The sequence below is a fragment of the Sminthopsis crassicaudata genome, chromosome 2 (genome assembly GCF_048593235.1).
Source record: "Sminthopsis crassicaudata isolate SCR6 chromosome 2, ASM4859323v1, whole genome shotgun sequence".
NCBI lineage: Eukaryota > Metazoa > Chordata > Mammalia > Dasyuromorphia > Dasyuridae > Sminthopsis > Sminthopsis crassicaudata.
The window spans coordinates 444617617-444644907 of NC_133618.1; the positions used below are offsets into that span (position 1 = coordinate 444617617).

The window sequence follows — 27291 nt, forward strand, 5'->3', positions numbered from 1 at the left end:
TTGAAAAAAGTATCCAACTTGTACCAAATGAAATACTGCCATAATTATCACAGAAGGTATCAAGTATCTCAACATTCCCATTTCATTTGTTACATAGTCAAAAGCATTATATAAATGTGCCACAGGGCCAGAGTCCCTGAAAGTAGCTTCATTCCAGGTATTAGATTCTATGAAACTCAGTGTAATCAGGAAGACAAAGAAGCTGGGCCAAAGAAATAGCACGAGATAGGGTGTAAAAACAATTCCCATGTAAAGCTAATCATTTTAGGACCTCCTTATTTGAAGGCATTCTGTAGTACAATTTTGAGGTTATTAAATTCATGCTTTCATTTATTTCTTAAAACCTTTTTTTGCTAATCTTTTGTTTTGTTCTCTTCATTTTTGAATATATTCCTCATTCTTTTCCTCCCTAGAAAACTGTTCCTTGTAACAAATGTTATTTGGGGGAGGGGGGGAAGAGAGAGAGAGAGAAAAGCAATTCAGCAAAAGCAAATAATTATGAACAGTATCTGACAATATGAGCAATATTCTACACTCATAGTCCCCCACTTGGGCCTAGGATAGGCCAAACCTATTAAAGTGGTCAAATATTTAGTTTCACTTGCTTGTGGTTTCTGTTTATGCTATTGCAGCCTCTGTGTATACTGCTTTCTTAGTTTAACTTAATTTACTTTGCATCAGTTCATGTTAAGTCTGTTCATGCTTCTTGAATTCTTCAAATTAATTATTTTTTTTGTGATGCAGAAATATTTCTTTCCTTTCCCCCTTCCCAGAGAACCGTCCTTTGTACCAAGAGATTTTTTTTAAAAAGGACTTTGGTAAAATTAGCCAATATAATTGCCAAAGCTGACATAATATGCAATGTTCTACATCTGGTGTCCTCTCACCTTTATAAAGGAAGGATAAAGGAATATTTTCTCCTCTCTTCTTTGGGATTAAGCTAGATTATTCTAAGTGTTCAATTTATATTAGGAATATTGTTTTCCTTCTCCTTTTCCAATCTTATAATTATCATCCTGATTCTTCTCTGGACCCCATCCCAGCATTCCAGATCTTAAATCAGGTACCCAAAACAAAAATGGTTTAATCAATATAAATGTGGATGACAAGATGCTTCTTAGTTCTTCCTCCTTACACATGGCTGAGTGATTATAATGTAGAAGGCCTGGGACAGGGCTTGGAGATAAGGAAACAAACACATTCTTCCTGCTCTCAAGGAACTCAGTCTAGTCAGGAAGATAGGGCCCTTTGACAAAATATTTGTATCAGTTAAGTGCCAAATAAATGATAAGAGTTAAGTGCAGGAATTCTGCATCTTTTTTTGTATCATGGATTTCTTTGGTAGTCTGAGGAAACCTATTAACTTGAATCATAAAGGAAAACCAACTGCCCTGAAATACAATAAAAATATTTTTTAAAAAGTTAATGAAAAGGATGAATGTTATGAATTCAGAGAAGCATGGAAAGGCATATATGAAGTGATGCCATGTGAAGTGAGTAGAACAACAGGAAAAAAAAAAAAACAAAGACTATAATAACGTAAGTAGACACAACAATCAAAAACAATTCAAAGTGAACACTGCCTAGAACAAGCATGGCTCCAAAAAAGGAAAGACACAAAAATATGAAAAGACACACCATATCCAATTCTTTTGTAAAGGTTGAAGTCCACTGATGTGGAATACTGTATGTATTTTCAGAATTTTTTTTCCAATGTATTGATCAGTTTTACTTTTTTCCCCCTTGTTTGTTTTTTTTTTCTTTTAAAATATTCTTTCATTTAGCACAGGACTTCCCAAATAATTTTTTTCCCGTCATAAAAAAAGGATATGATTATATATTTTAAAAATAAATTTTATCACTTTTTCCATACAACAGTAAATAAAAATGAAAATTTTTTCTTTGTAAAATGAGATGACTATCTGAGAAGGGTTGGGGAAACAATATAGGAGAAACTTTAGGCAATATAAAAACAAAACAAACAAACAAACAAACAAAAATCAACAAAAATTTATAAAAAACAAAAACAAAAACAAAAAACAACAGCAAAGTTCACAGACTTTAGGTTAGAACTCCTGGTACAGAGGAAGTTTACACGGCTTTCATGGACCCAAATCCTAATTTTGAAGTCACTATTAGTTTATTGTTCTTGAACATCTCCTCTGCATAAGAATCCACCAGAAGCACTTGGGAGGGATTGTCATTTATTATTTGTCTTCCATCTAAGTTAGGGACATTATAGTCATTGTGTGTTTTTTCTAGTTCTGTTTACTTCTTTCTATCAGTTGATGAAAGTGTTTCCTTAATCCTTCCCTATTTATATTTAATTCATATTTATCATTCCCTAAAATGAAAGGAACTTTAGCCAATCCTTAATTGATGGGTATCTACTTTGTTTCTAGTGCATTATTTATACAAAAAGTGCTGCTATGAATATACTGGCCCATGAAAGACTTTTCTTGTTGGGTTAGGATGACTGTACAGTAGGATACCTGGATCAAAAAATATGGAATATTTTATTCACTTTTTAAAAGCATTAATTCTCACTGCTTTCTAGAAGGTTTGGACCAATTCACAGTTCTACTAGAAGTATATTAATGTTATTCTCCTCTTCCAATTCCTCTAACCTTGACTATTTCCATCTTTTGTCATTTTGACAAATTTCTACTTGTGAGATGAAACCCTAAAAACAGAATTGTTTTGATTTAATTTTTCTTATTATTAGTAGCAATTTGGTGCTTTCATATTTATTATTATTGTGATATAATGCATAGAGTGATGAGACTGAAGTTGTGAAGACCTGAGTCCAAATCTGATTTTAGACACTTAACTGTATTATCCTGCTCAAATCACTTCATCCTATTTGTCTCATTTCTTCACCTATAAAATAAACTGAAGAGGGAAATGGCAAACCACTCAGTATCTGAGTCAAGAAAATTCCAAATGGGGGCATAAAGAGTTGGACATGACTGAAAAACAAGTAAACAACAAATTCTTCTATGTTCATATCCTTTGCCCACATATCCACTGGAGAATAACTTAAGGTTATGCATTATTCTTAATTCTCTGCAAATCTTAGACCATCAGATCAGAACAAGATAGCTGATGTAAAGAATTTCTCAAGAGCTCCCTTCCAATCCTTGCCATATAGATTTTTTACATGCAGAATATTTTCAGTTTCACATAATAAGATTATCTAATTTATGTTTTGTGATCGTTTCAGTTGTTTGGTTAAGAATTCTCCCCCAATATTTAAAAAATTAATCTCATTACTTTCCCCCTAAAATTTACCCCTTTTACAAATTCCCTATTTTCGTAATTGTACCACCATTGCTCTTAAGTCTCTCAGGTTTGTAACCCTGACATTACCCTCAGCTCATAACTCATTTTCCTTGCTCCATTTACCCAATCAATTGCCAAATCTTGTCATTTTTACCTCTGTAATACATCTCACATTTCTTTCCTTTACTGTCCTCTACTTACAAAGCCACCATAACTTCCTGGGCTAGATAATGTTATTCTTCACATAGCTGCTAAAATGAGTTTTGTTAAGCACAGATCTGACCATGTTCGTCCATTACTCAATCAACTCCAGTGGTTCCCTATTGCCTCTAGGATAAAACAAACTCTATCCTTTCAGCCTCACTGGATATTACTCTGTGATTCAGTAAACTTCTATTTGTTCCTCACACATAACATTTCATCTCTAGTGTCTCATGACTGGAATGTAATTTCTCTTTGTATATATATCTAAGAAAACCCATCTTCCTCCAAAATGTATATAAAGTCTATTATTAGTTAAAAACTTAACAATTTATATTGCAAGTTTAAAAGGATAGCACATATTTTAACCTCTATCAGATTATGCTTGCTGTCTTGGGAAGGAGGGGAAGGAAAGAGAAACATTTGGAACACAAACTCTTACAAAAATGAATATTGAAAACAATTTTTACAAGTATTTGGAAAATAATACCAACGGTATTGGGGAAAAAAAGAAAAAAAAATTTATACTGTATGTATTCCTTATTCATTTGTAAGCTCTTTGAGCAGAGACTGTTTTACTCTTTGTATTTGTATTCCCAGTGCTTAGCATGGTGCTTGGCACATAGGAGGTGCTGCTCAATAAGAACTTAAGATTATAATCAAATATCTACATACCATGGGGTGTTCTATGCAATGGGATCCATCCCTCTAGATGTTGCTAAAGTAAACCTGTGAGGTGTTCTTGGCTGTTAAAGATTTTTTTTTTTTTTTTTTTTTTTTAATACGTGAGAGGCTTTCTTCAAAAACTAAGAGAAGTTTCCTATATGCTCAGGCTCCCTCCCAACACAAAGACACACACATTGGCTATGATGATTATTTCCAAATGCTCTGTTACCTTGATTCGTGAACTAGGGTTCAGCATAATGTACTTGATGGATCCTTGGATATTCTCAGTCCAGGATACCAGCCAGGTAACCTTGTTATCATGTCGAACTTCTTTCCATTTATGTCCAGGGGGAGGAGGAGGAACCTTGGCATCTCTACAGAGGACAATAAGAAAGCATTTAAATAAAGAGAGGTAATCAATAATAATTTCCTTTCTAAATCTATTGATTACTGTGTCCTAAAAAGTCGGGGGGGGAGGGGAGGGAGGAGGGAGAGAGGGAATTTTATATATTTGTATGTAATAATATAATAATATATATGTGTGTATATAAAACATAAAACAAAACATACATGTGTAACATGTATGTATGTGTTTGTCTTATTTGCACAAATTAAATTAACATTTCCAATTAGACTCTTGTTACATTGGACAATTTCAAAGAGCTATATGCTACCCCAGTAAAGCAAACCTTCCCATTTCCTCTCCTGCCACTTTACCACTATCTCCTCTTTACCACTTTAGGCACTTGAGGAGAATGTCAAAGATGACTGTGCTCACTTGCTACAGTTGATAATTATATCTTCAGGCATAATCCGCCTTTTCAACATTCCCATCTTGGGATGGTTGCCTCGGCCCCGGAAAAGACCTGGAGGTTCAATCTTGAAGTTGGCAATTCTCTCTCTGTGATTGTCCATCACACAGAAGCCATACTCTTTCAATAGCCTTTCATTTTCCTCTTTGATTTTCTATGAAAAAACAATAGCAACAAAATAGTAAAAACAGACTCAGACTCGAGTCATATTTTAGGATATTTTGTCAACTGGCCTACAGGTCAAAAGCACATATAGATTTAAAAAGCAATTAAAAAATTAATGCAACTAAAACATTAATTTGAACTCAAAATTATCACATGATACAAGTGATGTTCAATGACTAAAGTTTGGAATAATTTATTCCTCTATCTAGAGTCTTACCCAAAAGGTATAAGAGAATCTGGAATAAAGATTACATCTTACCCCTCCGCCCCCAAACCCCTTAGGGTTAAAGAAAACAGATTTTCTAATAGGACTGCTTTGAACTTCTACTTACAAGAATCATTTCTTTTATTTATTTTTTATTTCATTCATTTATTCATTTATTTTTTTTTGCCAATAATTTACTGACATTTTAATAAATATATGGAGCACTATACATTTTTATAGTATGCCAAGATTTATAAAGTGCAGCTTATGAAATAAGATATTATTATAATAAAAATTGTAATAACATTATTAATCTCATTTTTTGGATAAGAAAACTTTGTTCCAGTTACAGAGCTAAGCATTGCCTGGGACTTCCTGGCTCTAAATATAACATTTTGTCACACCACAGATATTTCCCTTTTCATTGACCAGACTTCATTTTTTCAGTGATTCCTATTTACATTGTAGTCAGTGAAACATCCCAATGTCCATGTATCACTAGAGGCAGAGCGATTACTAAGGAATTTTTATATCTGGGACAAGCCCCACAAAGCACTCAGAGCTAACTATATAAAAGGGCATCTGAGTTGGGTGGATGTAGTGAACCTTACAAAAGGGAGGGGCAGAGACCCTGGGATACCAATCACTTATTCATGAAAAGTCTTAATTTGTCCTCTTAGCAAAAGAGCATTACTGGGGAGCTTCCTATTTTAACTAATCAGGCTATCTGGATGCTAAAATTACACTATCTTTGGCATTCTGGAAACCTGATTATTAAAAAATGGAGGTAGGAATAGGAGGTAACAGATCCTTTGGTAAGAGGGCTAAGATCACTAAAATCCTATAAATGCCTAATATGTCAGAGGGAATATTTAATGTAATTCCTGGATTTTATAGAAAAAGAAAATGGTATCCCCAATCAGGGAAGTTACTTTCTTAAGCTCAAGGAAGATTAACTGAGAGTGGAGTCAAGAGTTTAAATTTCATAGACTCACTGTGCAACCCAGAGTTAGTGTTATTAGAGGCTTGAACAGAGATTTCCACCACTTCACTTCGCCTTGAAATAAAATTATCAAAATATAAAAATAGAGGTTCACGGACTCAGGGAAAACAAAAGTCATTTGAAAGGACAAATCTCTGAAGGAAAGGAAAAAAATCCCTGAAAAAAGAGGGAAAGGTACTCTAAGGAAAGTATGGATCTCTACAATGGGTCAAAGAATAGTTTTCCTTTTCCCACTTCTACCTCTCTGGACATGGCTCTTTTCAACAATGAGATGATTCAGGCCAGCTCCAATGATCTTATGATGAAGAGAGCCATCTGCACTCAGAGAGAGGACTGTGGGAACTAAGTGTGGATCACAGCACAACATTCTCATTCTTGTGAGTTGTTTGCTTGTATTTTACTTTCTTTCTCATTTTTTCCCTTTTTGATCTGATTTTTCTTGTGAAGCCTGATATCTGTATAAATATGTATGCATATATTAGATTTAAGATATATTTTAACATGTTTAACAGATACTAGGTTACTTGCCATCTAGGAGAGGAGGGGAGGGGGAAAATTTGGAACAGAAGGTTTTGCAAGAGTCAATGTTGAAAAATTATCCATGCATGGTTTTAAATTTTTTTTAAAAGAAAAAAAGAAAAAAAATTCCATCTCTCTTTGATCCAACTGTACTCTACTTCTGTTCTTTGATCTACTCCTGCCTCCTGGGCGGTAAGATATGTTGTATGATGCCTCTTAATGCACTACTGCTTTTAGAACAGGACCTGACTTCCATTTCTACTCCTTAGGCTGGGCCAGAGCTCAGAACCTATCACTCATGTTTTCTCTGCCCTCTTTTCTCTTGCCCAGTGAATCCCAGGACAGAACTTAGGCGTTCCATTAGCAGAAGCCCTTCCTTTCAATCTTCAATCAACTCTTTCTTCTTATAATCCTGTCCCTCCCCTACTACCCAGATTTGATTTCCCATACCTCTCTCCTCAAAACAGAAGTACAAATGTGTTTATCAGCCCACAGTTCTCATCCTGGAGCAAATCATGGGTTGCTCTGCCCTTCTTAAAGGCCTGACTACAGGAAGGAAGCCAAATATAATTCCAACTCTCCAATGTCAGATTTGTCTTGCTGGCCAAATTAGTAAAGTCAAGTCTTAATATATATTGTTAAACTCAGGAATGATCAAGTACCTCTTTTCTCATACTAAATTGCTGAGCTTGTGTGCCTGCAGTGCCAAGTGTTTTCCCTTTCTAAGGATAGATTAATATATTTATATTTTGTGGTGTCTGGGCTTCTATTAGAGAAGTTGTGGGCTGCTTTGTGGCCTTCTCTTGAAGAGCCTATGGAGTTATCAGAAAAAATTACAGGATGAGGAATGAATGAAGGGAAAGAATAAGAAAAATCAATCTCATTTTGAATAATTCTAAAACCTAGGTTGGCAATGGGCTAATCTGTTTTGTTTAAATCTACTTCATTGTGAAAGGAAAAGTTCTATAGACCAATTAGGTTTGGGAGGAAGAAAATCATTAGGAAGCCGGATTTTTGTTTTTTTAAAAGACCAATAAAACATTTTCATTTTTAAAAAATCTCTACTAAGCAGCCCCCAGAGACTACCTGAATTGTTTCGATAATGAAAAATAATGACACAAAGAAACACAAAAATACTTATATAAACTGATACAAAATGAAATAAGCAGAATTAGGAGAACAAATTGTGTAATTACTGCTATATTGGAAAGGAAAATAACTTAGAAAGAACTTTAAATAAATGTAATGATCAATCAATTACAACTCCAGAAAACTAATGATGAATCATGTTTCTCATCTTTCCCAAAGAAGAGGAGAATGAGTCATTTTCAGACAATCAAGATAAGGATTAGTTTTGTTTGATTATACTTACTTGTTACAAAGAAGGTCTTTTTTTATGGGGAGAGAGTAGAGGATTTCAATCAAAGGAAAGTAGGAAGTGTAGTGACAGTGATGTCAGAATGAAAAGAATATAAAGAAAGGAAGATCATTAGGAGACAAGGGCAGTATTAATACTACCACACTGCTTATAGTTTATATATACTTTTAGAAACCAAGCTGCAAATTTGTTTGTTTGTTTGTTTATTAGAAAAGATTTAATTAGAAAAGAAAAAAATTTACTTCCCTCATTACCTTGCAGAAGTAGAAGACTGTAAATATAGAATGATGCATATAATGTCAAACTTAGTTGAGATGCTTTTAAGTCTTATTAGACTGCTTTCCCCCTTTTAAAATTCTGTTTTAAGGGACAGCTCTTTGAAACAGGGTTATGTTAGGCAATAGATAAGATATAAAAACAAAAGACAGGAATAAAACTTTTTTTTTTTTTTTTTTAAAAGAAAATGATGTATTTTCCAAAGGCAAAGAAGATGTGTGTGTGTGTGTGTATTGACAAAAATAATGCTTTAAGAATATGACATTCAGGATTTGTTTATTCTTATAATATAGTCCAAAAGGGTGTTCCAAAAGTTTTAATAGCTTACAACTGCACAAAAACTTAAACTGTTCTAATCAGCTGACCCCAGGAAGACCACTCTTTAAGAAAAATCAGTAACACAAACTGAAAAAAAAACATATATCAGTTGAAAATCAAAGTAGAATTGGATAGTCTTGTCTTTTACTCCCAATTAAATGTTATTATGGAAGAGTGGATAGGGCAACAGCCCTGGAGTCAGGAGGATGAGTTCAAATTCAGCCCCAGATACTTAACAATTACTAGCTTGTGAGACTCTTAAAAAGTCATAACTTTACACCTGTCTCAAGAAAAGAAAGAAAGGAGGGAAGGAGGACAAGGGAAGAAAGGAATCATAAAATGCAGAAGAGTATTGTGATTATTAGTAGTATTGATGAAAAGTTTTTAAAATATACCAGTTTCTCTTCCTTGCTCATTTGCTTTCTTGCTTCTGACTGGGCTTTGAAATACTGGCTTATCTGGTTGAAGTCACACTTACTAAGACTGGTGATATTATTTTTCTCTTCATTTGTCATCTCCTGATGGGAAGATAATATGGGGAAAGTTAAAAAGGATCCAAGAAAGAAAAAACATTATAATTTCCTTTTTTCCCCCATTTTACTTAAAAAAGTTCTCTGGGAGGTAGCCAGTCTGAATTAATGAAAAGTTTAGTTTAAAATACATACAGTTTAATAACATTCAAGTCCACACAGTAATTAAGACATTTCTGGTACAGGTATGGTTTCTAAGACTGATATGAGATTAGCACACCAAGCACCAAGATTAGAGCAGACCTGTTTTCTGCTCACATGCCAGCCAGTTAAACAAGGGTGCTTTCAGAAATTTCAGAATTAGTGAATTTGTTATTATTTAACTGCTTGGCCACCAACATCTAAAAGCCCCAGTCCAATATGACGAAGGTTGAGCTGCAGAAGTAGCAAAATCAAATAAAACACAATAAAGAGGAAATTAAATTTCCTCTTCAGAATTTAGAAATATCCATTTCTTTTCTGCAGTCAATAAGAGAAATTGAAGTTTTCTCCCTGTATTACCTGCCAGCAACTCTCAAAACTGTCTTAGCTGTTATTAAAGAGCCTTACTTTGGCCATATGGTATAAATACCTTTATCTCCTCTCTCATATGAGGCACGACAACATTTAATTCTCCTATAAACTTCTAGAATCTCTTCCCTGCTATTCCCCTTTAAATATAGCTATTAACCAAAGATTAGTCCTTCATTCTTCCCTGACAATGGCATTTACTCTCAGAGCTTCAGTTGTCAACCTTTATATAAAAATCTCTCAAATCTTGATTTCAGTTTCTAAGCTCATACCACACCTCACTCTGGATGTCCTGTCAGAGGCATATTCAAAATGAATATGCCCCCAAATGAACTAATCCACCTTCTCCCTTCAAATCCCACTCACTTTCTTCTAACTTTCCTATTTTTGTTAATATAATCATAATCAGGGCAGCTAGGTGGTACAGTGGATAGAACACCAGCCCTTAAGTCAAGAGGACCCGAGTTCAAATTTGACCTCAGACATTAACACTCCTGAGCTGTGTGACCCTGGGCAAGTCACTTAACCCCAATTTTCTCAGGGGAGGGGGGGGAAAATATATATGTATCTCATAATCTACCCATTGCTTTCACAAAACCCTTCTAAGACAAGATATTCCATCTTGCATTAGAGTTACTTTTGTACATGTGCAATTATCCATTATTAGATTGTTAGCTATATAACAATACTCTGGTAAGGCAAAGTGTAGGATCTTGAGTATTAGAAGTTCATTTTAAAAGCTATTAAATTGAATAAAAAGATTATATGATTTACAGCTGGAAGAAACTTCACAGGTCGTCTGCTCCAACCTCCTCATTTACAGATAAGAACTCTCAATAACATGAAGGAACTTGCCCCAAGGTCAGTCAGAGATTTGAGCCCAGATCTTCTCACCCCAGAGGCAGGATTCTTTCCACTGGCCAATCAAATTTCACTCTAATTTTGGGGAACTTTTGTCAGTTATCAGTACTATTCAATAGACTTGTGATTTCACTGGCTTCGGCATGCTCTCTCGCTGATACAAAAAAATCAATTCTTCCAAACCTTAGATTTTCATGACTTGCTGTGACCACACAGTATAAGTTATAAAGACTTTAAGTAATTGTAGCTAGCTCTAATGGAGAATAATTTTTTTCCAAGTTCATCTCACCTCTCAGTACCATTCTATATTCAAGAATTTGAAAGTTTCATTTTACTAAAATCTGTGGGAGACATACCTTTCTCCAGTCTTTGAAGAAATTTTTCCTAAAAATATCCTTAGTAGTGTATTCGTGGTCAAGCATTTTTGCAAAGAATGTAGCCACTTCTTCTGCTTTGGGACTCAGCTTCATGACTTTACCTAGAGAAAAGATGTTCCCAACAAAGATTAGCCAAGAATTTAAAGCTACTGTCTGTATAAACCCCTTTTCCCAAGGCTTGTGAGACAAAGATGGCTTTTCTAAAGACCAAGTCACTATAATCAAACACATTTCTTTGGTAGTTCTTTAAAAGCCCTGAAACAGGCTTTTGATGCTGCTGATTCAGGCAATATAACCCCTTGGGAGAGACTAAAAACTCAGCAGATTCACATGAGAAAAGCAGTTCTTTCCAGGAAATGACAGAAGCATCTTTTCCAATATGCATATTATGAATTCAGATCTTTTTCCCATTTATAATATAGTTCCCTCATTCTGCAACTGAATATTCAGACTGAGCTTCCTGAGGACAGGAACTATGTTTTCCCCAAGATTTTGAACCAAAGAGGTACTTCATAAATTGAGGAATTATCTTGGGGCTTCCAGCAGTAAACAAACAGTATACAGAAGGTTAGAGCTAAAAAGAACCTTAGGTCATCTAATTATTTTGCTTTCTATACAAGGGCAGAAAGACCCTCAAGACTTGCCAGAAGCAAAGTAATTAATTACAGAGCCAGGTCTAGTTTCTCAGATTTCCTGCCTCATTCCATTTTTGTTTTAAAGCAATACCAATTTTACTAAATGACTGATAGTCAAAGTTTGATAAGTTTTATATACATATTTTTATTTATACATATTTATTAGTAGAGAGATATTTTATTGTCCATCTTTGAAACAATTTCTTTCTCTGGAAAATTCTAAAGGTCAATTTTAATTTTCTTGACAAATGTATTTTATAGAACTCTCTTAGATTCATGGATGATCTGCTTTAACCCCTTATTGTGGTGTAGACCCTTTTGGTAAGAATAGCATTTAGCTATAATTCAGTCAAAGTCCAGGAGAAAGAAAAAGATCAGTCAGAAAACAAGAATAACATTTCAGGATATAGCTACAGCCCTTAGAAGAATATGGCTACTCTTTTGTCTGAAATAACAAATTGTCAGGCCTAGAGGGAACCTTAGAGATCACCTTGCTCATCCATTTACAGAGAACAAAACAGGCCCAGAGAGTGGGCCTGTCAAGGTCACAATGAAGAAACATGAACCTGTTTAAAGGTCATCATTAGTCATCCCTTCAGAACTGACCAAAAGGTGGCGCTCTTTTCCATACAAAGATAAATTTACTTTTAGATCCTATAAGCCAAATGTAATAATCCAAAGGCCTATAACCCACAGAACCTTTGACACAGCTGTGGGAGACAAATCACTATAGACATAAGAAAGAACTTCAACAACGCAAAAATTCACAAGCAAACAACAAAAACAATAATGTAATACCCAGGTTGTATATGTAAATGATTGTTTGGCAATGTAAACAATGGTCAGGATGCTAACATTCTGGTTGGAAAAAACAAAAAAAACCTTGCAGCTAAAGTGCATAGACTGAAGCCTGTGCTCTCAGTTATAGCCAGCCCTGACCCAAAAAGCTTCACTAGAAGGGGTCAAAGAGCCAAGTCGCCACAGGAGTATATTCCAACTTCTCCAGTCTCTGGAATGTTAGTGAGTTTAAAATGAGCTTCCCAAAATTAATGATAGTTCCTTGTAGCACAGTAGTGAGAATGTGATAGGGCTGTTCCTGGCAATGATATCATTTATGGAACAGGAGAAGCACTGAGATCCAGGAAGAAACTGCTGAGTCAGAGCTGAAAACCTGATGTCTCTTCAGGAAGAGGAGCTCATGTTCTTAGTCATGGCAGGGCCCTCGCTCCCTTGCAGATTTCTCTGGGAAGGTAAATCTGACAGATGACTCAGAATTCTCTTCCCAAGAGTACTAGTAAGACCAGTTTTGACTTTTTCCCTAGGTGGAGCTTGCACAATCGTATAAGCTCAAATCAGAGGGGGAAGAACAAAGTACTAGTTAGTCAAAAGGGCTGAGAATATCTCACGCCTCCATAGGAAATGGAGCCAAAGCAGAGGCAGCATGTGGAAAAGGGCATAATGACGGTTACACATCAGAAAGACCAATAAACAATGATCAAATGCCAACAGAAAATAACTTCAAATTGACTACAGAATCAACACAAACAAAAATTAATCCTGTAATTTCAGTGTATGATGGAAGAAAAGAAAAGCCCTGAGTTGGGAGCTTTATTTTCTCTTTTTAAAAAGGAGACTATTTAAAAACAACTTCCAGCCCATAGCCAAAGTCACTTCTTTGGCAAATCTTTACCAAAACAAAGGAAACTTGTGCTTTGAAAGGCTACCTTTTTGAAGGTTTCTAGGGAATGCTATATTGGCCTTGCTTCCTAAGAAGTATAGATGAAAAAATAATTATATGCCAACTGTTTACATTGAGACACCAATGTCTTTATATAATGCTAATTCATTAAGTTTGATAGGTAGACCTAACCCTTTTGTCCAAACCATGATTTCATCACATTGAAAACACAAAAAAGTGCTATGAGCAATATGTAATTGTTATCTGAAGCAACTCTGGGGGGGATCTAATTGGAGCTCCCCATCATTGCTTCTCTTAGCTCTCACATGGGGTAAATTCATCACTTTACGGTAAAAACAACAACCATATGTATGTATGTGTGTGTGTGTTTATGTGTATGTACACACACTGCATTTGAAGGTTTGCCAAGTGCTTGCCTCACAACATCCCTGTGAGGTAGGTATTGCAGGTATTATGATCCCAACTATACCTGGCTACCTATCACATAACTAAGAATTGAGATCCATTCCAATGCTCCAGTTATTAATTACTAGTTTATTCTGAGATTTAATCAATATGAATGTAGCTTATGGAAAAAGGGAAAACCTGAGATCAACATCCTGCATATGAGATGCCAATAATGTCTTTCAACATGTACCCAGCTCCATGGGTTTGCAACCATTCCTGTAGCCAATGGACCAACCAGCCATTATCAAAAGAGAATAGCATCCTTGCAGATGCAATGTCCCAGAAGTGGGGCTGCCCAGAAGTAGTAGGCAGCCCCAAACTACATCAAACATTTATTAAGCACCCATTCAGTACAGAGCACTATGCTCACCTACAGGTGAGTCAAAGTTTAGACAAAATATAGTAACTGCCCGCATGGAGCTCACAGGCTAATGGGGAATAAAACACAAGCACCAAGTAAATGTAATACACTCTATTACACAGTGATCAGTTTAGGTAAGAAACTGAGTGTGTTACTAAAGATGTGAGGAAAAGGGTGGGCAAAAGCCATAGTCTGAAAGTGAAGGGTGTGTCTGAAGAAAGTAGTAGTTTGGCTGGCACTCAGAAAGAATGGAGGGGAGGAACATGAGACAACGCTAAAAGGCAGACTATCCAAGCTTTTAATATCAGACAGAAGAGTGTGAACTTTCTTCCATACACAAAAGAGAGACTGGAGATTTTTGAGCAGAGAACATAATTAGGTATATGCCTAAGAAATCCAGCACTGATCTGGATGGACTAGACCAAATAGAGAAGAAAGGCAGGATGTGTAATGGAACGATTACTATAGTTCAGGTGGGTGGTGATGGTGGGAGAAGGGAGAGAGAAGAAGGGAATGATCCAAGATACGTTGCAGAGGTAAAATGGTCAATATTTGGTAACTGACTGAATAGAAGAGTAAAGATAACATCAGTGATATAAGCATGGGAGATTGGGTGAATGACTGTTCAGTCAAAAGAAGGAGCAAGTTTAGGAATAAAAATGATGAGCTCAAAGAATAATACATGCCTCTTCAAGCCAAGGCAGAGGCTAGAACCAGAAAATGTATCTCACCCATTGCTGATTATTGTCTCAGATTATAAACCTCTGTTTATTGAAATTAAGTAGTATGTTGGCACTGAACCTTGAATAATACTGCTTCGTGCTTTTGTTAGAACTATTAATCCTAAGGGACACTGCTAAACTACAGGTACCATGAGTATACCTGTAGTTACCTACCTCCCAGAATGGCTGAAAGGATCAAATTAGGTCATGTGTATGAGACATTTTATAACCTGAAAGCATAATATAAATGTCAATAATTCTTACTTCTTCCCCTGATATATGGGTACCCTTCCATATACCTGGGTACTGTTAGTGGAGGGGTGGCAAGGTCAAGGTCTTTAGGACTAGGGTATCTTAGAATAGGTAACATTAGGGGACTCTGTTGATCTAGATATTTTGTGTTACAGGACCAGTGGCCTGAGATGTGGTTTGACACACAGCCTCTTGACATAATCAATTTCTATGATCTTCCCTTCCCTTGAAAAAAGATGAGAGGAGAGCAGGGGAACCAGATGGAAGGACCAACACTCATGGGATCACAGAGCTGGAATAGCCTTCAGTGGCTAATCTAACTCCTTCATTTCACAAATAAGCTCACTGAAGCCTAGGGAACCTAAAGACTTGCCCAATGTCATAGAGGCAATGGGGTCAAAATCTAAACTCAAGTAAAATGTCTTACCAAGGTAGTATTTTTTCTACTGCAATATAGGGAGTCCACTTTTGCAAATGAGGGGAACATGTTAATAGTCCCCCTCTCCCATTTGGGACCTCAAGTACTATATGGCCTAAGAGCAAACAAATTTTTTAAACTATTTGCTAAAAGGTGATTCAGACTGTTTCCAGGGCACCCAGGTTATAGAGGTCTATGACAAAGATGGTCAAATTCTAGAGTTTAGACCTTAAAAGTCACTTCTAAGATGTTTGAACTCAGAAGCAGATGCATACATATGCTTTGCTCAAGCTGCTATTCCTTCATGGACTCAAAGGACAGTACGATTCTAGGTTCATTCCCTGTGACATGTTATTTTGACATTTTCCTTGTATGTTTTCTAAACATATGTCTGCATTTGTGTTTACTAAAAATATGTTGCCATAAGTTTGGTTTTCCCAACTAATTTATTCACAAAAGAGATCACAATGGAATAGAACAGAATAGAACATTATCACGAGGGTCCCTTGAAATACTATTCCCATCGAAATAATCTTTAGATCAACTTCTGTGCTTGAAAATGTAAACAAAATAAACTAGATCTTTCTTCACAACACTGTTTTAATACTAAATTATTTTATTAGATCCTACCTCCAATTCTGTCCCCCTGTGGAGGGGTGGTCACCACACCATCCTTCTTCAGGACCACAACCCAGACAAATCCTGAACAACTCACCATCATAGTAGAACTTGACATTTTCTGGCAGAGGCTCGTAAGGTGGAGCAAACACAGGGCCTTTATGTTCCAGGAATTTCCACTTGATGCCTTCAGGATAGCGCTCTTCTTCCCACCTTTATAAGAGAGGGGGGCAACCTATATTAGCAATCACCTTGCGTAACATCACCCATCAAATGTCAAGGAACCTATAGTCTACTTGGTTGATTAGGATAGTTCTGAAATTCCAATTGTGTATCCAAAGTTTGTCCCTCAATCTGAAAAACCAGATGATTATGATAGTAAGTATAAGGAGCTCAGTAAAAAAGCATGATTTATTTGGGGAATGAAGATGTATCAATCAATTCCAAAATGTGGGATGCATCTAGCGAAGTCAGCAAATTAAATGCCCTTGTCATTATCAATTCACTTGGCCTTTTAAAGCACTATTAAAAAAGGCAAAGTTTTATCTCACCAATAAACAACCATTAAGATTTGGAAATTTCTCTCCCCACTTAAAACCATAAAACCTCATAATGAATATTCAGGCTTCTCCAATGCTATTTTCACCTTTACCTTTTTCAAAGGAAAAAAGTTAATATGCCATTTTTATCTTACTATTCTGAAATTTTAATCAGTTTGGACACATAAAACAATACATATTATATAATAACAGCAACATTAACATCAAGTCAAAGAAATACAACTAGTATTCAAATCATATAATTGTAGTGCTATTAGGGTCATAGCATTGCAGGACTTAAAAGAGTTAAAAGGAACCTTATACCTCATCTTACTCTGAGTCCCAGCATTGCATAGATTGAAAAACTATGGCCTGGAATAGTTGAGGAAAAAGAGCAAATTAATAGAAGAACTGGGACTAGAAGCCAGGTCTTCTGACTCTAAGTTTAGTGTTCTTCCCACTAAAAAACATGAGAATGCCAATCAATTGTTTTTTTCCTTGCTCTGTGTTGATGGTGAATAGACATGACAAGAAAAAAAGAATGCTTGCTCCAAAAAAACCCCACAGAATTTCCCCAATCTCTAAAAATCTAGTTTTCTACTTTATATCAGCTTCTATGTGGCCCAGCTATCTCAGGACCTACTGTTTTGTTCAAATACAATTATCCCTATTTCATTTTGCCTATCTGAGGCCCTTTCTATTCTCTAATTGTAATGGAGTCACTCAGGGCCATCAGACACTAGTTAGTTCTGTCTTATTAGCAGGAGGATTTGAGAACAGAATTTACAGAGGTTACTGTCATAGGATCAATATCTCTTGCTCTGAAAATAAAATCATTATTCAGGGATGGTATGCTAGACTTCTTGTTTTAAGTTTCCTGACAAAACAGTTCCAAATTATTCTTAATGAAATTTTACAGTGAGGATTATCAGAAAGGTTTAAGAGATGAAAATAAGAGAATGCTTGGTTAAAGAAAAAAAAAAAATACACAACAGTACAAGGGATTGATCAGTTACAGGGAAGTTAGTTCTTACAATTTTATGTGAATATCAATGCTAAATGGATCTTTGAGCATAATATCATTTCTATAGCATCCATAAAATCCTGGCCATTTTAATAAGTAAGACTCTTCCCTCCCTATATTATGATCATCTTTTATTTATTATGAGAAACTCAAAACTCTCAATAGAGCTCTAAACTAGTAATATTTCAGATGAGAATAATTTCAAATATCACTAAGTTTTTCTTTGCCTTAAAAAAAAAAAAAAGTTGTTTGTGGCTCTGTCTAGAAGGGATATCAGAAGTAAAATATAGGAAGCTCCCAAATTATAGATGTTCATTTTAGGATTTTAGTTTGTTAATGTTATCATAAATAGTAGTAATATTTCCAGGTTAGCCCAAAGGGTTATTTATTTAATGTATAATTGAAAATAGCAAGTACTTATAATGTAAAATTGTTAAACAATCCTGCTATAGATATCCACATTTCTACATTACAAATAAAACTCTTAACATGAAGCCTTCTCTTGGTATGGAGGCGACCCAGGTTTCTTAAAAGTCTTTTGTGTGCATTGTATAAGGCCTAGCAGGTTCTACCAAGCTGGAAATTGCAGGTACAGAGTTAAGAGTATGAGGTGTTTGTCTAAGGACCAGTACAGCTAAGTTCAAAGAAGCTCACTACCAGGATGGCTACATGATTAATGAAGTTTTTGGCCACAGAGATTTTTAGAGACCAGCCACTAAATTTTTTTGGGGGGAGGACTGTGATATGTCAGTGGAGGGGGTACCCATACTAAACTAAACTACAAATCTTTGGGAGTACTGAAGAATAGATTAAACACATTTTTGCACACATGCTTGGGAGCTTAGTCAATTAACGTTTTTTAAATAAAATTTTTAAAACGCTTCCATTAAAAAAAAAAAAAATCTTTTTTCTCTCCATTTCCTCCCCACTCTTTTACTATAGAAAATAATAATCATAATAATAATAATAAAAAGAAAACCAAATACATGTGCAACATTTCTTTAGGAAAACATGTTCTTTATTTATTATTATTTTGTAAGAAATGATGAGTAGGCTGATTTCAGAAAAGCCTGGAAAGATTTACATTAACTAATGATGAGTGAAGTGAGCAGACCCAGGAGAAGACTGTGTACAATAACAATAAGGTTATGTGATGATTAACTGTGAAGTACTTGGCTCTTTTCAACAATGTGGTGATTCAAGGAAATTCTAATAGACTTGGAATGGAAAATGCCTATCATATCCAGAGAGAGAGATATGGAGACTGAATGTGGAATATGGCATAGTATTTTCACCTTTTTGTTTTTTCTCTTTCATGTTTTTTTTCCCCTTTTGGTTTGATTTTTCTTGCACAACATGACAAAAATGGAAATATGTTTAAAAGGACAGCATATATTTAACCTATATCATATTGCTTGTTGTCTTGGGGAAGGGGGAGGGAAGGGAGGAAGGAAGAAAAATTTGGAATGCAAAGTTTTACAAAAATGAATATTGAAATTATCTTTACATATTTGGAAAAATAAAATAGTATTGAAAAGAAAAAAGGGAAAATGTGTTCTTTAGAAATATGTCAATGATGTTGCTTTTTCATCTCCTGGATGAGCCAGTAAAAAAGTAGGTACGTGTAGAGAGTAAGGAAACAACAGAGGGGCTGGGGTCTTGTGATAACCTCTTTTCCCACTTGTAACTACATTCCATGAGGTACTTGAGACTGTTCCCAAAGGTTAAATGATAGAAGCATCTTACTTGTTTTTTTTTCTTCTCATAACCTAACCACCAGCAAGAGAGTATTCATCTCCTGCCTCTTACCTATGACGTACAATAAAAAGAAAATACAGAATGGTATCCTGCTCTCTGTGGTTTCAGTAAGTCTGTCCCATCTATAGTATAAATCAACCATTCTCAATAAATAGGAATAGTTAGAATAGAGTTTGTACAGGCAAACTATGTTTCTTTTTCTGGGATGAATAAACAAGGAGAAAATCAAAACACTACAGTACTTTATGCTAAAAAGTCTGATTTGTGTTGAGAGAATTCAAAGTAAAATTGATGGAAAAAAAAAAATTGCTTTATTAATACTAAATTCTATTTGTTTTTATGAGCCTTAATCACCAAAAATAGTGAGCTAGGTTTTTTTTTCCCAACTACCTCAATCTCACTCTTCCCCAAATGCCATAAGTTATATAGCTATTGGTTCTTAAATAAGATTAGAGAAAGTCATATGGGGTCAACTTGTAGCACCTCATTTCAGAAGGATCCCTAAAAACTCAAGGAAAGTACAATACAACACCAATTTTGCCAGTGATTGCCCAGTGCTTTTAGTTTGTTTCTGGTCAGGAAAGAACAGAATGTAGAGCCTTCTCTTTTATGCAGAGTTTCAGTTAGGAGGAAGTGGCTAAAGTCTTCCCCAATCTCCTACCCACCCACACCCCAAAATCCCATCTGAACCAAAATACCTGCTCCAAGACAAAACACTATTCTCTACAATCCCACCTCCTATCTCCAAAACCACCAGTGTAAAGGTCAGTTCCCTCGGATAGGACTGGATTTCTGCCATCCTTGGATTTCCTTCCTTCCTAACAAAAGACCCTGCCACCCAAAGGCCCACTTGCTCCACAGCATCTCCCAGCAGCTACGGCTGTGAAAGCTGCCCTCTCGCATCCCACACAGGAATAGCTCATACAAGAACACAGCTAGTTTCCTGCCCTGTTTCACCTTCCCAGTCCAGTGTTACAGCTGAACTGAGAAATATCTAGAATGCCAAGCTTATTGAGGTCCAACAGACTGAGACAAATACCTCAAAGAGATAGTCTGCATATGGAGGGAACATAAGAAGTTTATTCGGATGTTCCAGATAGTTCAAAGTAGGTGGGTAGGTTGATTTTGGAAGTCATAGCTTCAAGGACAAAGTCAGAAAACAGCTGGAGTTTTTTCAAGGATGTGAGTTTAACAAAGAAGTACATGAACCAGATTAGAAAATCAATCTTAAACATTTTAATTATTCAGAAGAGAATAACCATATCCCTCTACTGTCACTTTATGCAGTTTGAACAATTAGAGGTGTTTTGGGATAGAACTGTGGGATATTAGTCAGTACAACAAATGCACTGAAATGGGAAAAGTAATATTCATGCATGACAAACAAAGCCTCTCAATGACAAGTATTTGAAGAAACAAAAACTGACTGGGGACATTCTAAGAACTGACTTGAAAGGAATACAAAATGCCCTGAGAACTTTTAAGTTCTGCCCTCTAAAGAAATTACAAGATGTAAGATGTAAGTCAATTTAGAAGAGCAAGCAAGCATCCTCAGCCTGGGAGATTGCTACTGCTTAGAAGTATAAAGGGGGAAAAAAAGAATACCTGACAAGTCAGACTTTCAAAATGTAGCAAATCACCTTCATATCTGGGACAGCCAACTTTAAGGAGCCTTGGAGACCACAGTGATCCATAGTGAAGAAAAAGAAAGATTAAAGACAGTCTGGCTCGTGTATAAGTTAGACAGAGACTCTTCAAAGACAAGTTAGAAAGAGACTTAAGATCTCTTATCAAGCCACTTAGTTCTGCTTTTAATTAAGACTATTAGAAGAAATGAGTTTTTCAAAGCTGAAGCAAGATGATTTTAGATAGCAAGTAAGGGGAAGCAGTAGGGAAAAAAAAAAGGAAGACTTGATCATCTAAGTTCCACGATTAGAAGTTGCCAATAAGTAACACTATGGTCAAGGGAACTGAAAACAAGACTGAAAGGTGATATAAAAATAAGATATATTAATAAATATTTTTCAAAAAGCTGAACTGAATTTTTAAATACAGAGCAAAGTACTTCTACAGTGATAGAAGAAAATAAAAACTCTTTATCTCTGAGTGAATTCATCATATCTTCAAAAAATGCAAGGTATGGATGCAAAAAATACTTAAGCTTCAATCCATTTCAGGGAAGTTAAGAAATTGGGGTTTAGAAGGAAACATGCATTTAACAACATTGTAAAAACTATTCATCTCTTGATCCATGACCCACGATTACTCACACATTCAATTTTTGGTTAAAGTGCATACTATGACTAGAGTTAACTAAATTTTCTTAAAAAACAAAAAAAAAAAAAAGAAAGAAAGAAAAATCTTCAAAGACAGCAGCTATTGTCATGTGAATTCAAAGTACAAATGATTAGTTAAAAGTAACACTACAGTATCCAAAAAAAGATAACACATCACCTAATAAAGATTTAAACATTCAATTGTAAGGTAGCTTCACAATATAAGGAAATGTTACTCTACTTATGAAATATTCCCCATGTTAAAAGGCCTCTCTTTGGGAACTAATATACACAGATATCAATGGGAAGAGAAGAAAGGAATCATGAACAAGAATCATAACAGTCAATTTTCAGAAACTAGAAATATGCTCAAGTTAGAATATACCTTGAATTAATCAAATGGAGGAGATGGGCATCTTCACTGACAAGATAACGAGATCAAAACTTTTACTAACCAAAACCACAGGGAAATAAACAGAAGAGCTTTTTTGTTTTGTGCTTTCTAATAATATGGCAGGAGAGGCCCCAAATCCCTTTGCTTTCTGAGCTCATTTGAGAAACTCCTTTCCCTGTGACTGCATAGCTTTTTCCCTTTTGCCAGACAAGTGCTAGTGCTTATTCATCTGACTAGGGCCTCTTCTGTTCCTGCCACCTTAAACTTCATTATCAGTGATCCCCTCCCTGCTGTCACCCAGACTCTAAATCACTCTCCAAGAGCTCTTCCTTTGTCTGGGCAGTGAGAGTGCTAAGTTCTGCCAAGCTATATATTCCAACCTGGAACTCTTCTCCTCCTACCCACATCTAATCTAAAGCTGCTAAAGGCAACCTAAGAAATCTCCTTTAGGGGGGGAAAAAAAAAAAAACCGACCTTATTTCAAAGAAAACTGTTTTAGAGGAGCACATATTTTCTACATTATTACCACAAAAGTGAACTTCCTAATTAGACTAAATTAGATAATAAACTGCTAAAATTTTAACCCAGTGATGACATGTTACCATTTCCATTTTTGCTCCTCCTCTTTCTTGGGCTTCTTCCGCTTGTTATCTGGTTCAGGAAGTTTCTTATCTTTGTTCTTGATTTTTTTTGCTTTGTTGTCCTAAGAGAACAGTTAAGAGAAAAGTGCTAAGTCATGGAAGGAAACTACTTAAGAGTCAGCATAAACTGTACCGTACTCACATACAAAATTTCTTGAAGGGTTGGGGATCTGAATGTTAAAGACTGCCTTCACAGCATGTCTAAATCAAAAGGAATTTTGGACATTACTAAGTCCTCCCCATGGTACAAGGAGAAAGCCAAGGTGAAGAATGAAGATATTAGTAGTTCTTTACAAAAGGAAGATAGCTCAGGGAAATGTACTTTTTTACTCGACTATACCTTGTTCTCAAGGACTTCTATCACTAGCAATCTAAGTATTTATGTGGTTCAATGTTCTCACAACTGACCTGGGGGGAAGTAATATATTACCACTATCAAAAGGTAATTACTTGAAATTATATTAAAAATGAGGTAGCAAAATCAACATAATGTGGCTAGAGAGACCTAAAAAGCTTATTCATTTCTTTATTGGGCTTTTTTTCAAGGTTAAATTGGCTCCACTTTGCCCCATTTTTCATGAATACACCAATCTCAGGCAATAGTGTTAAAATGGTAGTGATCCAACAGTAAATATAAATAGCAGAAGCTCACTGAAACTTTTGATGAAAAATAACATAACCAGACAGAACATGTATGATCATTGTAAAAATGCCATTTTCTTTAAAGTAAGAAGGCCTTTTGAATATAAAGAAACAAAATATCATGTATTTTACATGTTAATATATTTAGGATCTTTTCTTACTCTCAGGAAAATTAAGTTTTTGCATATGTTTTAGATACCTCACAGACAACAATATTTCAGCATTTATTCATGTGCATTTAAATCCTACTGGAAGAGTGTATGAAATTTTCAAAAAAGAAGATGTGGTTCATGAAAACAGATGAGAATCCTGAGTTTATTTAAATGACAAGGATTACCATTTAAACAAAAACAAGATAAAAGAAAAGGAAATACAGTTCAGTCAAATCATTCTCTTAATAGCTTCTGAAAACCTATGCAGATGTTCAGATCAGTAAACTACTAGCTACAGTATCACTTTCAAATCTCAAAATGGGAAAAACAGTAAGAGACTTCTGGGTAATTTTCAGATTGGAAAAAGTATAAATTTAAGTTTAAATTGGTATTTGAGTTCCCTGCCCTGCCCTGGTCCTTGTCTGATACAGTCCCTCTGTCTTAATATCTTATGTATTTATTTGTTTGGAAGAATGGAGATCAGCAAGAAAAGGGTAAGTAAAGGCTGAAAAGAGATAGGATGGGACAATAAAAAAGACAATTAAATATCTTTTTGAAAGGGTTTAACTAAGGTATCTATTATCCACAACCATACCTTCAATCTCAAAGATGGCTTATCTTGCTTTAAAGGACTCAAGTATACAATCCTCTTGGTGGAACAGTTAGTACTATAAAGTCAGTGTACAGAACACTAAAGCAAGAGCAAAGTCTTGGACTTAAGCTGCACATTCCTTTCTAGATTGGCTTATGCCAGTTACCTATATATAAAAGCACAATGATTGGCTATCATGAATCACCACTCAAGACTATTCTGAATTCCTTAGACTTGGCTGCCACAACTTGTACTACTGCCAGGAACAGGAAAGTAGTCATCAAAAGAAGGCTTTGAAAACCAGGGAACTGAGAAATGTATTCTCATAACCTTTCTGGACCTGTTTACTCACTACTGTTCCTAGAAGGGTTTATTAAAAATTCAGTTTAAGGGGATTGGACTAGATGCCCCCTAAAGATTTCTTCAACTTCCAATCTATGATGTTATGATCTCATTCTTTCTTTTAGATGGTTTTATAAAACTCACTATTATTTAATGTCTTCACTTCTAAGTCATTGGTTGACTCTCATGACTTTTCAAAATCAAAAGCTAACTTTCCTGTTATTATTGTACACTCTAACATTCCCTTCCAAAAAGAAAGGCTCAACAATATTCACAGCTAATGTTTTCCTTTCCTCTAAGTAGTAGCTAATAAACTAGCTAAGTATAAGAAAGTCTATTATCCCCTTTTCTTTCCTTTCTATTACTGTTTACTTCCACAGAGCTGAATAAAGATTAAGAAAACATTTTGTCTGATAAAAAATGAATAGCAGGACTGGAATGAAATAAAAAAGTGAAGACAGTCTCTTTTAAAAATAATAATGGACTATTCACATTATAGGAATTGAGGTTGAGCTGGAAAATATCAGCCAGCAAGGCTTAATTTAACATTAAGTGGAGACCAATTCCATCTAGCTGCTTTGCTCTAAAAGATCTCTAACTAGGGTAAGAATTAACAATTTTCTTGAATCCTCAGGGTGAGGGGAACCAGTAGACTGAAGAGGGAAGGTCAAGCACAATAGTTTTAAATACCCCTTTATCCTTCACAGAATAAACCTCATACCTGAATAGCTCAACATACAGGGGGATAGGGGAAAATGGCAAGACCATCCCAGCAATTTCCTAGAAAAGTAATGAATTTCAAAGGATAGGAATTCCAAGATTCCCAGAAAAATAAACTAGGAATCATTTAGCCAGGATTTGATTGAGTATATCTGAACTAAGTAGCATTCTTTTTTGGGAGAGGGAAGTGGTAAATTTAGTATATTCACTCTATGATGGGGAATGTCTTAAGACTTCACTCTCTTCACACTTGGGTCCACAAAGGAATTTTTTTCCCCCTAAGGTTGCTTTTACATCATAAGATGATATACTTAAGAGCTGGGAGAAATCTTTAAAGACCATCAACACCAATTTACATCTGAGGTACCTGAGGTCCACAGAAGTACCAAAAGATTTTGCCAAAGAGGCTGAAGGCAACAAATGGCAGAGCCAGGGCCTCACATACCAGACCCTGAACCCACTCTGTTGCACAGTGCTGTCTCCAGAGCAGATTCAGAAGCTCTCTGACGATTATGAGCTACAGAAGTCAATTCCAAACCAGAAGTCCTATTCCATTTTTCTTACTAACCTCCTCTTCCTCTGGTTTCCGCTTCTTCACCTTCTTGATATCTTCTGTTTTTATTTTCTTGGGTTTATAATCAGCACTAGAGAATAGCAGGGGAGAAAAAAAGTACTTATGTATAAATCAACTGCTCTTTTGTTCTTAACCATAAGAATGAAAAGCCCACAGATGGGAATGCAATGAAGATGAAATTGTAAGATCAAGTTACAGATAGAAAAATAGATACAAAAGATATATAGAAAAGTTACAGTCAAAAAGAAGACTTGTAGGCATGGTATAAAATTAATTCCTCTAGATGACGAGAAAGAAAATAAGCATTTATATATTGCTTCCTATGTACCAGGTATTGTATTAAATGATTTTTTTTAAATATAGCTTTTATTGACAGAACATATGCATGGGTAATTTTTACAACGTTGTCCCTTCCACTCACTTCTGTCCCAATTTTTCCCTTCCCTTCCTCCACCCCTCCCCTAGATGACAGGAAGTCTCATACATGTTAAACATGTTAAAGTATATCTTAGATACAATATATGTGTGCAGATCCATATGGTTCTCTTGTTGTGCTAAATGTTTTTTACAAATATTATCTCATTTCATCCTCATAACAGCTCTGTGAAGAAGGTACTCGTAATCACCCCGTTTTATAATGAAAGGAAATTGAGGCAAACAGGGGTTAAGTAACTTGCTCAGAGTTGGGGCTACTGGTGAGTGTCTGAAGCAGGATTTGAACTCCCAATTCCAGGCCCAGTGATCTATCCATTGCACCACCTAGCTACCTCTAGTTCCAGAAGAGTGAGTGTACAATGACAGTTTAGAAACTAAAATTATGACAACACTGTGAAAAGCTATGGTGAAAAGGAAAATAGCTTGTTCTCTTATTGAATAAACAGTGAATTTAAATTGATCTACTACTTTTCTTACTAAAACACTCCACCAGCCATTCATTTAAAGCCCGAATCTTATGAATTTTTAACAGATATGAACACTTGATTTTTTAAAACTTTGTCTCATATGCCTAGGATGCTTTCCATTCCCCTTTCCTTTCCAATTCCTGAATTCCTCCAAATTACAACTAAAATCCTACCTTCTACAAGGTTTTCTTGATCCCCCTCAATGTTAGTGCCTTCTCTCTGCTGCTTAAAATTCCATTTACCATATCTATATTGTTTGTACATAGCTGTTTGCATGGTGCTTTTCTACCTCACTACGGGCTGTTTGAGAGCAGAGACTTGTGTATGGAAGGGAGAGCCTGATGGGTGAGAAGGGGGCAATGGTAGAAAGAGAGGGTACGAAGAAGTGTTCTTAGTATCCCTAGTGTCTGACACAGTATCTGTCACATAATAGGCACTTAAATGCTTGCTGACTCAAAGGGATGTCTGACTGACCTCAAA

The 27291-nt window shown here is 35.5% G+C and overlaps 1 protein-coding gene across 1 annotated transcript in view; it reads right to left on the minus strand.

The window, feature by feature from the left end:
- TOP1 (DNA topoisomerase I) overlaps positions 1 to 27291 on the minus strand; it is a 106332-nt gene that overhangs the window by 12675 nt on the left and 66366 nt on the right. The window contains exons 7-13 of the mRNA XM_074292657.1: positions 25904 to 25979; positions 22849 to 22949; positions 16353 to 16468; positions 11083 to 11204; positions 9221 to 9343; positions 4928 to 5115; positions 4379 to 4523 (exon numbers count right to left, since the gene is read on the minus strand). Coding sequence (XP_074148758.1) covers positions 4379 to 4523; positions 4928 to 5115; positions 9221 to 9343; positions 11083 to 11204; positions 16353 to 16468; positions 22849 to 22949; positions 25904 to 25979 — 871 coding nt within the window. The remainder of the gene's footprint in view (positions 1 to 4378; positions 4524 to 4927; positions 5116 to 9220; positions 9344 to 11082; positions 11205 to 16352; positions 16469 to 22848; positions 22950 to 25903; positions 25980 to 27291) is intronic.